The 13,005-nt window shown below is 41.6% G+C and overlaps 1 protein-coding gene across 1 annotated transcript in view; it reads left to right on the forward strand.

The window, feature by feature from the left end:
• styxl1 (serine/threonine/tyrosine interacting-like 1) overlaps positions 1-11,921 on the forward strand; it is a 36,086-nt gene extending 24,165 nt beyond the window's left edge. Inside the window, exons 5-8 of the mRNA XM_043718798.2 lie at positions 328-473; positions 1,340-1,434; positions 8,819-8,928; positions 11,276-11,921. Coding sequence (XP_043574733.1) covers positions 328-473; positions 1,340-1,434; positions 8,819-8,928; positions 11,276-11,407 — 483 coding nt within the window. The 3' untranslated portion in view covers positions 11,408-11,921. The remainder of the gene's footprint in view (positions 1-327; positions 474-1,339; positions 1,435-8,818; positions 8,929-11,275) is intronic.
• Positions 11,922-13,005: the final 1,084 nt, after the last annotated feature.

A 13,005-nucleotide genomic window follows, 5' to 3' on the forward strand; every position in this document is an offset into this window, starting at 1 on the left:
AAGAAATGGACAATATTCAGGTTTTGGCTAAAAGATTATAATATTCTTGCCACACAATGCCAAGATTTGATCATCACCGACAATAAAGCATCTAATTATCTCCCCTTGAGTCCACAGTCTTATGGCAAAATGGGGTCAAGGAGCCAAATTGGCGTGTTCTGTTTCCAAATTTGTACTTTCCTATCCCTTTTTCCCAGATGAGGGAAAATCTGAGTTCTATAAAGACAGAAAAGTATGCAGGTGCATGTAGTATAAGCAATTTAGGCAGGTTCTGGCTTGATGGAACAGGGAAATTTTAAAATTTTCTACATGATGAATTCTCTCTAGGAACTGGATGCTTTTGAACCCTATCCTGCTGAGATTTTACCAGCCAAACTTTACATGGGTGCTTTTAAACAAGCCTCTGACAGACAGATTCAGAAAAATCTAAAAATCAAGGCTTACCTCAACCTCTGTCGTGAAAAAGAGATCATGTGAGTGATTTAAACAATACTCTTTGCTATCTTGCGGATACCATTCCTCCAGAACTCCCTTAATGATTATGAAAAGACTGCATGATCAGACTAGACGAGTCAATGGTGGCTTTTGAGACCTTGCGAGTGAGCGGATCTACACAGGGTTCTCAATTTACAAATATCTGACTTACAAATGCACGTACTTAAGAAATCAATCTCATACGGGGGTATAATTTTAAAGATGCGACACAAGCAAATTTAGTGTGTCTGTAAATGGCACCTTTATATTGTCTTGCATTGTGTACCAATTTGCATATAGTCCATCCTTTTGGACTATAACCTGGTGTTGTGTGATTTTTAACTTTGTCCACCCCAGTCCAACACCAGCACCTCCAAATCATAACTTACTTACAAGTAGACTTGCGAACAGACTATACAACGGAACTCATTCACACCCCAGGGACTGCTGTACATACTTATCAGCAGTTTTGTGGGAACAGACTTTGTTGTTTACATTTTCTGAAAAAAGATCAAAACTGAGCATGAGTATCCATTTATCTATAAATGTAGAAAAGCTTGGGCAGAAACTTCTCCAATTCCTTGAAATTTCTACCTCATGAAGGATCCTGTCACACAGGGGGTCATTTAATCCATCATCCCAATGCCTTTTTCGAAGGAGTTCAGCAAGTTGTCTCACTTATCTACTCTTCTTCATAGCCTCATGAATCTTTTCAACTATATATCCAATTATTTTGTACTAACATTGATCTACAATAATACAATTATAATTTATATATACTACTTATTCCACAATGTGGTTCTGGTCTTATGATTGTATGATAGCACATTACAAAACAATTATTGCAACCTGTTTGTCATTTCAGCATTGCAGAAGAGAGCTTTACTCCAATTTTACACGTTCCTTCTTCAGAAGAAACTAATCTTCTGGCCCACTTCCCAATGATGTGTGAATTCCTCGGTGAGTTTAATTACTACTCCTGCAAATATTAAATTTCCTTTGCAGCACACAAATGCAAGTGTCACAGTATAAAAGTGCACTGTGACACTTCAATGAGTTAATAGTTTGCTTGTCAATGCTGAGGCCTGCAGATGCTGTACTATAAAAGTTGACATGTTAGGGAAGAGCTGAAAATGTGTTGTTGGAAAAGCGCAGCAGGTCAGGCAGCATCCAAGGAACAGGAGAATCGACGTTTCGGGCATAAGCCCTTCTTCAGGAATGAGGAAATTTGTCCAGTAGGCTAAGATAAAAAGTAGGGAGGAGGGACTTGGGGGAGGGGCTTTGGAAATGCGATAGGAAATCCAAAGCCCCTCCCCCAAGTCCCTCCTCCCTACCTTTTATCTTAGCCTGCTGGACACACTTTCCTCATTCCTGAAGAAGGGCTTATGCCCGAAACGTCGATTCTCCTGTTCCTTGGATGCTGCCTGACCTGCTGTGCTTTTCCAGCAACACATTTTCAGCTCTGATCTCCAGCATCTGCAGCCCTCACTTTCTCCTCAAAGATGTTAGGGAAGAGGTTTTGATTTTGTGGTTAAAAACAGCTTCATTGAAGCAATCCACCAGTTGCAATGTTACTGGGACATTTTTGTGCTCATGAAAGTCAGGGACATTATTACGGGAAGGTTACAATGAAGGACTCACCTTCTTAAGCTTTCCCCTCGCCTCAGGTATGGTGACTCTCAGATTAAACCACCACCAGTCATCTGTCTAATGAGAGACTAGCTTTATGGTCTGGTAGATTGTGACAACTTTATCTTTTTTAGTGTGGGGAATAGCATATTTTGTTTTGGGAATCCAGTGGTTGTATCGAGCAATCACTGCTTAGGTAACAGCAGACTAAGTCAGAATATCTCAACTAGAATTTCAGAAAAGTACCAGTGCAAGTCAATTTATCAGTGTGGTGAGGTGATATGTGTGTTGCTGGAAAAGCACAGCAGGTCAGGCAGCATCCGAGGGGTAGGAGAATGGACGTTTTGGGCAGAAGCCCTTCGTCAGGAATATGCCCGAAACGTAAATTCTCCTGCTCCTCGGATGCTGCCTGACCTGCTGTGCTTTTCCAGCAACACGCTCTCGACTCTGATCTCCAGCTTCTGTAGTCCTCACTTTCTCCTGGTTAGGTGATATGACTATTTCATCTGAAACACCCTCCAGGGTAGTTTAATGTCAATTTCGGGACAGTCTTGTCCTGCTTTAATACAAAACAAATAACTTATCATTCAGTGACTTGTAAATCACAGAATTATAGAATTTTACAGCATCAAAAAAGGCCAGTTGACCCATCGTGTTTGCACCAGTTCCCAAAAGAGCACCCAGCTATACCCATTCTCCAGCCCTTTCAGTGTAGCCCTCTAAATGAAAAGCAATTAATTCATAACATTGTTGTCAAAGACCTTTTAGGAAAAAGTGATCATAACAAGTGATTGGGTGACAAGGTGGCTCAGCAGTTAGCACTGCTGCCTCACTGTGCCAGGGACCCAGGTTCCATTCCACTGTCTTTGTGGAATTTACATATTCACCCCGTGTCTGCATGGGTTTCCTCCCACAGTCCAAAGATGTGTAGGTTTGGTGGATTGGCCTGGGGAAATTCTGGCTTGCAGGAATAGGGGAATGGGTCTGGGTGGGATGCTCTTTGAAGGGTCAGTGTTGACTCCATGGGCCAAAGGACTGCTTCTCAAATATAGAGTCATAGAGATGTACAGCATGGAAGCAGACCTTTCGGTCCAACCCGTCCATGCTGACCAGGTATCCCAACCTAATCTAGTCCAATTTACTCACTCTTGGCCCAAACCCCTCTAAACCCTTTCTAGCATGATTCTGCATGATTCTGTGGGAGTGGCAGAGTCAGAATCATTGGTGACCTTTAAGCGGCAATTGGATAGATACATGGATAGGTGCTTAAGCTAGGACAAATGTTCGGCACAACATCGTGGGCCGAAGGGCCTGTTCTGTGCTGTATTGTTCTATGTTCTATACTAGAATTCTTCACTGAGATAGAAAATGATGAGTCAAATCTGAAACAGGGGTCCTAAATCTAAACAAAGGAAACTGCAAAGTTATGAGGGATGAGTTGGCTGGAAGTATACTGGGTAACTTCATTAAAAGGCATGTCAGTGAATAAGCAATGGTTAATATTTCAGGAACAAATGCATGCTTTGCAACATTTATACATTCCTATTGGGCTGAAGGAACATAACAGAAAAAGTGGCCCAACTATGGCTATCACAAGAAACTAAGTAATAGATTCAAAGAGAAGGCATATTGAGTTGCTAGAAAAGGGAGCAAGGCTGAGGACTGAAATTCAGGAAAGCAGGACCAAGAAATTGATTAAGAGGGGAAAGTACACTATATGAGGAATGTAAGAGTGGACTGTAAGAGATTAAATAAGAATGTATAAAGTGGGAATAGTGAGGACTGCAGATGCTAGAAAGTCCGAATCAATAAAATGTGGAGCTGGAAAAAGCACAGCAGGTCAAGCAGCATCAGAGGAGCAGGAGAGTTGACTTTTCAGGCAGGACCCACCATCGAGAATGTATAAAGTAAAATATTAGTGCAGACAAATGCAGGCCCCTTACAGTCTGAAAATGGAGTATTGATAATGGAGAATTTGAAATGTCAGAGCATTTAACCAACTACTTTAGCCTTGCTTCACAGAGAAAGACACAAATAATTTACCAGAAATGATACAGAAGCAAGGATCTATTGTGAAGGATGAATTGAAGAAGATTAATATTATGAGTTCGTAGTGCTGGAGAAATTAATGGGACTGAAAGCTGAAAAAACCCGAAGGCCTGATAATCAGGGTATTGAAGTAGGTGGTTATAGAAATAGTGGATGTGTTTGTCATCATCATCCAAAATTCTTAGATTCTGCAACAGTTCCAACATATTGGAGTATGCGAAATGTAATCCGACTGTTTAAAAAAAGAGCAAGTAGGGAAAACAGAGAATTACAGACTGGTTGGTTTAATATAAATGGAAGGAAAAGTGTTAGTGTCTATTATAAAGAATGTCATAACAGGATACTTAGAGAATACAGAAGGAATGACACAAAGTTAAAATTGATTTATAAAACATAAATCATGTTTCACAAAACTACTGGAGTATTTTGAGGACATAATTAATAGAATAGATCAGGGAGAACCAGTGGATGTGGTAGGTTTGGATTTTCAGAAAGCTTTTGATCAAGTTCCACATTTAGTGTGCAAAATCAAAGCACATTGGATTGGTGGTAATATACTGTCATGGATTGAGAATTCATCAGTAGACAGGAAGCAGACAGCAGGAATAAATGGGTCGTTTCTGGCAGTGACTAACACAAGACAGGAATAGCCTTCCATAAAAACAAAAGTTTTTAATTTGTTATGACACGGGGTAAACCCCTCTGCTAGTTTAAACCAGCAACACAGAAAAGATTCACCCCATGCTGTAATCTGTTAAAATTCGAGAGGCAAAGAACTATCCCAGGGATCACTATTTAAAGTAAAAATTAACAACGTTATTCTTTAAATCCAAAGAGGATTTTAAAACAACAACTATTTACAGCTCCTTTCTCTTCCCACTCTACAATACTTGTCTGATTAAAAAAATCCCGATTAAGATTTATAAAAAACTCTCAACTTTCAAAATCAGTCAGCTGTCGAATCTTCTCTTTGTATCTTCCTCTGCAGATTTTCCTATGTCCTCGTTTTGATGTTCTGCGCAAACTTCTTATAGACAGGTACCTTTCAGAGAATTGTTCTGCTGGCAGTCTGTATTTGTTGGTGGCTTGGCAGTTCTCCCTCTCGCTGTTCAAAATATCTGATTTTATACCCCAGAACATTGAATTGTTTCATTGATTTTAATATTATCAAAATACTAAATTCAAATTTGATTGGATTCTGGTATCTCGGGGCATAATTTAAACTGATTGGCCGAATTTGAATTTGTTTTTGTTTCATGGCAACCCCGCTGCTCCCAACTGTTTCGACCAAGTGTTACTTTGTTACCTTGTTCCGGACTCCCTGTGCTTTGTCCTTGCTAGCCTATCAACTCTCTTAAAGGTACAGTACCTCTACCTTCATAACAAATTGGAGTAAGGTAAGTTTTAATGGTATTAGACAAGAACTTTCGAAAGTTGATTGGAGTAGACTGTTCAAAGGTAAAGGGACTTTTGATATGTGAGAGGGTGTTTTAAAAATTTGATAACCCGAGTTCAGAGTCATTAAGTTCCTGTTATAGTGAGAAGTAAGGCTGGTAGGATTAGAGAACAATGGATGAATAAAGATATTGAGGATTTAGTAAAGAATTTTAAAAAATCATAAATTAGATATAGACAACTGGGTTCAAATGAATCTCTTGAACGGTGAGAGAGACCAGGGAGGCAAATGAGATAGCCTTGGCAAATAAGGTTAAGGATAATCCAAAGAGATTCTCCAAGTACATTAGGAACTAGACAACAGGTAGAGAGAAAGTAGGACCCTTTAAAGATCAAAGAAGTTGACTATATGTTGAACCTCAGGAGATGGGAGGGATATTAAATGAATATTTCCCATCAGTTTTTACTGGAGAAGAAATGGAGGCAAGAGGACTGAGGGAGTGAAATATTGATGTTTTTAAACCATTCACATTACAGAAGAGGAAATGCTGGAGGTCTTAGTAAACATAAAGGTGGATAAGTCACCAGGACCTGATCTAGTGTATCCCAGGACATTGTGGAAAGTTAGGGACGAAATTGAGGGTCTTTTGCAGTAATATGTATATCATCCATAACTGCTGGATGAGTGGAGAGTGGCGAATAGAGTCATAGAGATGTATAGCATGGAAACAGACCCTTTGGTCCAACTCGTCCATGCCGACCAGATATCCCAACCTAATCTAGTCCCATTTGCCAGCACTTGACCCATATCCCTCTAAACCTTTCCTATTCATATACCCATCCAGATGCTTTTTACATGTTGCAATTGTACGAGCCTCCACCACTTCCTGTGGCAGCTCATTCCGTACACGCACCACCCTTTGCATGAAAAAGTTGCTCCTTAGGTCTCTTTTATATCTTTCCCTTCTCATCCTAAACCTATGCCCTCTAGTTCTGGACTCCCCACCCCATGGAAAAGACCCTTGTCTATTTATCCTATCTATGCCCCTCATAATTTTATAAACCTCTGAGGTCACCCCTCAGCCTTCGACACTCCAGGGAAAACAGCCCCAGCCTATTCAGCCTCTCCCTGTAGCTCAAGTCCTCCAAATCTGGCAACATCCTTGTAAATCTTTTCTGAACCCTTTCAAGTTTCACAACATCCTTGTGATAGGAAGGAGACTAGAATTGTCACAATATTCCAAAAGTGGCCTAATGTTGTGCCTTTTTTTAAGAATGGATCTAAAGAGAAGTCTGAGAACTATAGACCCATGAGTCTGACTTCACTGGTGGGTAAGTTGTTGGAAGTAATTTTGAAAGATAGGACTTATATGCATTTTGAGAGGCAAAGAATGATTGGGAATAATCACCAATGGTTTTGTGGAAGGGAAATAGTGTCTCACAAACTTGAGTTCTTTGAGGAAGTAACCAAGAAGATTGATGAGGACTTGGCAGCCGATATTGTTTATTTGGACTTTAGTAACGCCTTTGACAAGGTTCTACATAGTAGACTAATAAGTAAAGTTCAATCACATGGGATTCAGGGTGAACTTGCCAGTTGGATAAAAAATTGGCTTAATGGCAGGAGACAATAGAGTGATGGTGGAGGGTTATTTGTTGCACTAGAGGCTTGTAACCAGCAGTGTTCCACAGTGATCAGTGCTGGCCCACTCTTGATCATCATTTATATAAATGATTTAGATGAGAACATAGAAGGCATGATTTGTAAGTTTGTGGATTACACCAAAATTGATGGTATAGCTTTTTGTATTTATTCATTTTGTGGGATGCAGACTTCGCAGGCTGGCCAGCATTTATTGCCCGTCCCTAGTTGCCCTTGAGAAGGTGGTCGTGGTGAACTACCTTCTTGAACTGCTGCAGTCCACCTGCTGTCGGTTGACCCACAATGCCATTAAGGGAGGGAATTCCAGGATTTTGACCCAGTGACAGTGAAGGAACAGTAATATATTTCCAAGTTCAGGATGGTGAATAGCTTGGAGGGGAATTTGCAGGACGTGGTGTTCCTGTATATCTGCTGCCCTTGTCCTTCTTGATGGAAGTGGTTGTGGATTTGGAAGATGCTGCCTAAGTAACTTTGGTAAATTTCTGCAGTGCACCTTGTAGATGCTGCTACTGAGTGTCAGTGATGGAGGGAATGGGGATATGGTGCAAATGAAGGGATCTGCTTTTCTCTGGATGGTGACAATTTCTGGAGAGTTTTTGGGGCTGCACTCATCAATAAGTGGGGAGTATTCCATCACGCTCCTGATTTGTGCGTGTAGATGGTGGACAGGTTTTTGGGAGCCAGAAGATAAGCTACTCACCACAGTACTCAGAGCTTCTAACCTGCCCTTGTAGCCACTGAATTTATAGGGTGAGTCCAGTTGAGTTTCTGATCGTTGATAACTCCCATGATGTTGATCGTGGGGGAACTCGATGATGGTAACACCATTGAATGTCAAGGGGCAGTGGTTAATTTGTCTCTTATTGGTGAATATCATAACCTGGCATTTGGGTGGCGTGAATATAACTTGCCACTTGCCTGAATATTGTCCAGATCCTGCTGCGTTTGGACATGGTCTACTTCAGTGTCTGAGGAGTCATGAATGCTGCTGAACATTGTGCAATCATTGGTGAAAATCCCCACTTCAGACCTTATGGTGCACAGTGAAGAAGATAATCTAAGATTACAAAGAGATCTTGATCAACTGGGGCTGCTGGGTGGCAGATAATTTGGATAAGTGCAAGGTATTGCATTTTGGTAAAGTAAACAGGGCAGGACTTAAGCAATTAAAAGTAGGGCCTTGGGTAGTGTTGTGGAATAGAGAGACCTAGAAGTTCAGTTATATAATTCTTTGAAGTTAGCATCATACATACATAGATAGGGTGATTATGAAAGCATTTAGCATGCTTTCCTTCATTGCTCAGAGGTTTGAATATAGGAGTTGACCCCACATCTCTGGTAGCACACTGGGACACACACACACACACACATCCACCTCTTTATCTCACACACACACACACACACCTCCTTTATCATCGGCCCATATCCAACAGCATGCCATAGTAAGGTTGCAACAAAGCATAGTTTTCCATGCCCACACCCAGTAGTGTTTGCTAGAATGATTGAGCAAATTCAGGACCTATGACCTTTTTTTCTTGATTACATGTAATTAAAGAAGTTTAATATGAGGTGTATCAAATGTACATTAAACACATTCCTTTCTTCCAGATGAACAATTAGATAAAGGTGCGGTGCTGGTATTCTCCACTTTGGGTATAAGTCGTTGCTGTACTACAGTGATGGCCTACCTCATGTATTCTCAGAAAATTACACTGAAGGTAACTGAAAAACTTATGTGGTAGTATCAAGGCCAGCTATACTCTGAGAACAATATGATAACACCATTCTTAAATTATCTTTTCTTTCACTATCGTCTGATTAAGGGGCAGCACGGTGGCACAGTGGTTAGCACTGTTGCCTCACAGCACCAGGGACCTAGTTTTGATTCCACTCTTGTCTGTGTGGAGTTTGCACTTTTTCCCTATTTCTGCATGTGTTTCTGCAGGATGCTCCGGTTTCTTCCCATAGTCCAAAGATATGCAGGTTAGGTAGGTTAGCCATGCTAAATGTGGGGTTACAAGGACAGGGTGGGCAGGCTGGATTTGGGTGGGATGCTATTTGAAGGGTCACTGCAAACTTGATGGACCAAATAGCTTCTTTCTGCACTGTAGAGATTCTATGATTACAGTGTGAAAAGCATGAGTGGCTGATTGTCTGGATTCTCAAAAAAATGGAAATATAAAGGAAAATTATTTGAGATACAGCCTTGGGACATGATGTTTACTGTGGCATGTCTTTGGCTAGGGACCAGTGATAAAGAAGGTAGAACCTCCTAATTGTGGATATTTCTGCTTTTTTTGGACCAAGTGTTGGGTAGAGTATAGTGAGTCCCATTGTACTGTGTTGATGTTGACCATTGTCTCGCTACAGTCCCTTTCCCCAACTGTCACTTGCGGTTTGAGTAGCTTAATTTGTACAGCATGAGGAAGCATGGAACAAAATAAAATAAATCTCTTCCCAAACTATGGCCAAAATTTCTGCTTTTACTTTAAAGTGCAGTGGGAACTGCCACTCTGTGTCGAAAGCCCACCAAAGTTTGTGCCTATCTGACACCTAAGCTGCCCCTTGGTGGGATTTTCAGCACATCACTTGCCAGGACAGCTCTCAAACTGTTGGAAAATCAGAGGTCAGCAGCTACAGCACAGGCTTCAAAACTTGTGGCCTCTGATGGTACACTCAAACACCAAAGTCCAGGAGGAATCAACAAGGCTGGGGGTCATGGGGAATGGGTGTCAGAATGTCAGCAATAAGTGATGAAGTTCCATGGCCAGCACTGTTCCCAAGCCCTCACCCACATCTGTGACCACCCCCCCACCACCACCAATCAACCTCAGTAAAAGGCAGACCTTACCCCATCAACCTGTTTGGTGGCTGCTCTACTTTATCAGTTAGGTGAGCTGCCATTATTCTCACCTGCTGGAAGTACAGTTAATTGTCATGGGGGTGCAGAGAGGCCCTTAAGTGGTTGTCAATTGGTTGCTAGTTGACCATTTAAGCCCTTAATTGTGGCAGGTAAGAAAGATGAAGCCTAGGGTCTGCCGCCTCAGGATTTTATTTCCTATGCTGGTGGGAAGCCAAGTCCCTGACATCAGCCTAACTGGTAATGCTCCTCTCCAGCCACTTGCCTCACAACAAGGAAAGATTCTGTTCTGTGTATAATTCATTTTCTCCTGAGAAAAAAGTCATTTGATCACCACTCCCATAGGATCATAGAATCCCCACAGGGTGGAAGCAGAGCATTCGGCCCAGTGATTCCACACCAACCCTCCAAAGAGCATCCCATCAGACCGACCCCTCTACCCTGCATTTCCCAGGGCTAACCACTTAGCCGGCACATCTCTATACACAATGGGCAATTTACCATGGCCAGTTCAACTAACCTGGACATCTTTGGACTCTCAGTTTTCCAGTTTAAATGTTTTTCTCTTTGAGTCACAAGCTGGGAAGAATTATTTCTTCTTTCTATTGTTGCTTGAAATGGAAATGTTCCTGCGATGTTGCTTCTTCTATTTCTGCTTTCTATTCATTCCTTCAAATTCTGTTAAGGTGCCAATTCCCACTGATGGGACTTGGAGGGGAAATGAATCTTTTATCAGTTGTTCAACCCCACCTCAACTTACTGCAGTGGCAACTTGTCAATCTATTTACTGCATTTCTAGTTGAATGCCCCAATGCGTGAGCCAATAATAATTGTAAACGCATAGTTCAGGTCTACCATTCGCAAAGGTAGTTGGCCCTAGTAGAACAAATCTGAAATTTATATTAGGAAAATTCTTAGGGTTTCAAAGGGTCAATCCAACAAGAATGCACAGCTCTTTCTCACAAAAGAAAGAGCTTTCAAACTCCAAAAAAGTTCTCACTGAAAAAAAGAAAGAGGAAAAGGCACTGTGCCAAACTCCAGAACATGGGGAAGACCCATCTCTCCCTATCCAACTACAGTGATGAAAATTGAGCCACAGTTTTCTTGATACTACTGAGAAATCTAAATCATATTTTTGGTTGCCATCATTTGAGCGGTGGAGTTTCCAGATGAATTAAAAGTACCGAAATGTTCTTTTCCCCTAGGATGCTTGGGCGCTTGTTCAGAAGTGTAAAGCAACCATTCGGCCACATCGAGATTTTGTATGGCAACTTTCTAAATGGGAGAAATCTGTATTGGAGCAAATGATCACAAATGTCTCTGACCCTTATTACTGAAATTTTTGTAAGCTGTAAAAACTAAGGTGCATTCACCATGAATTTACAATTGAATACATTTCTGTTTTTTTAAGAGCTAATAACTTGATTAATGAAAGATGCCCAAGATTTAATTTATACTGACACTGATTTTAGTTTTCAGTAGAATTCTTAATTGTGATTGTAACATTTTGTATAACAACAAATGAATGCATCTTGGATTGTATGTAGTGGATTTATCATTAATTTGTATTTCAAGCTTTCATATGAGTGCAGTGTTAAATGTTGTTTTAAATGATGCCTGACTGTCCCAACTGTTATCAGAACACCAGGCTGAACAGCTGTTGGGGAAATTAGTCATCATATTGTTTGGATTTATTTTGCCCTCTCCTGAATCAACACTTTTTTTTAACAGTTGAAAATGGAATTAAAAATGAGAGGAAATTGAAAACAACATAATATTCCTGTGGGTAAAGATGTGAAATGAGTCAGTTTTGAAACAAAGAAATCACAATAGGCTTAGGAAACTACTGAAGTGGGAGATGGCACGGAGCAGGATGACACTAGGCACACGAACACACAAGATGGCCGCTGAGCCATAAGTTGGCCACTTGACACACAAGATGGCCATCGGACCACAATATGGCGAGAGACAGCAGAGCAAACACAGACACTGCCTGGGGCCACCAGAATGCCAGCACAATGCACTTACAACCTAGTTGATTAGTTTAAGGTGGGTGGGTCTAATTGCTACAGTACTGAATTTAAAAAAATTAAGTGCATTTCTGTGGAGAATAAGTGTTTACTGTATTAATTGTTGTAAGAACCTGCTGCTTACGCTGAATCAGCCAGAGGACAAGGTAGTGCCTGTCTCAAAAACCCTGCCCTAAACCAGTTGTTAAGAGGGGTAGCCCCCCCATGCGAAGGTTGGGATTTGAAGTGGGAACTGAGGCACCAAGGGCACTAGAAGTTGTGAAGTACAAGTGGCAAAGTCAGGTAACATTGGACTCTGTAGGGGCGAACAACAGGGAGTCCAGTTAGAGTTTAAATTAAAAGTTGGGTGCTGTCTGTACTTGTAATTTCCAATGTGGTGAGGAAGAGGAGCTGATCACTCTGACCAACAGCCAAACCTCAGGGTTTACCATGTTGCCAAGGTGGGGAGCGTGGACACTGTGAGTAATTGCGATACCCTGTCAGTCCGTAGTAGAGCAACAAAACTTGAATAGTGGGGTGGCCGGGAGGGTGAAGAGTTCCACCGGTAGAGAGCACACCAGGCTAGAAGTAGGTTTCTGGGTCTATTGGGAGTTGTTGGATCAGTAGAGGTGGCCAGGAGGGTAGAGGAGGCCCGGTAGAGAGCACACCCTATTGAGTCAGCATTCCCAGCCGACCGGTAGGTACCGACTAGTAGTGGTGGCCGGGGCGGGTAGAGAAGTCCCACTGATAAAGAGCACAACTTGCTAGGAGGATGCTACAGCCATACAGATTGTGCTGGGACAGTATTATTGGCCAGAGGGTAGAGATGTCCCCACTGGTTAGAACACTTTACTGTTGGTGGTATCTGGAGGGACACAATCTGTGAGATGGCAGATCAAAGTTTTAAGGGGGATACTGCAGGTTCC

Source organism: Chiloscyllium plagiosum, unplaced genomic scaffold (assembly GCF_037043375.1).
Source record: "Chiloscyllium plagiosum isolate Xiang-an unplaced genomic scaffold, Cpla_swu_hap1 HiC_scaffold_31, whole genome shotgun sequence".
Classification (NCBI taxonomy): Eukaryota; Metazoa; Chordata; class Chondrichthyes; order Orectolobiformes; family Hemiscylliidae; genus Chiloscyllium; species Chiloscyllium plagiosum.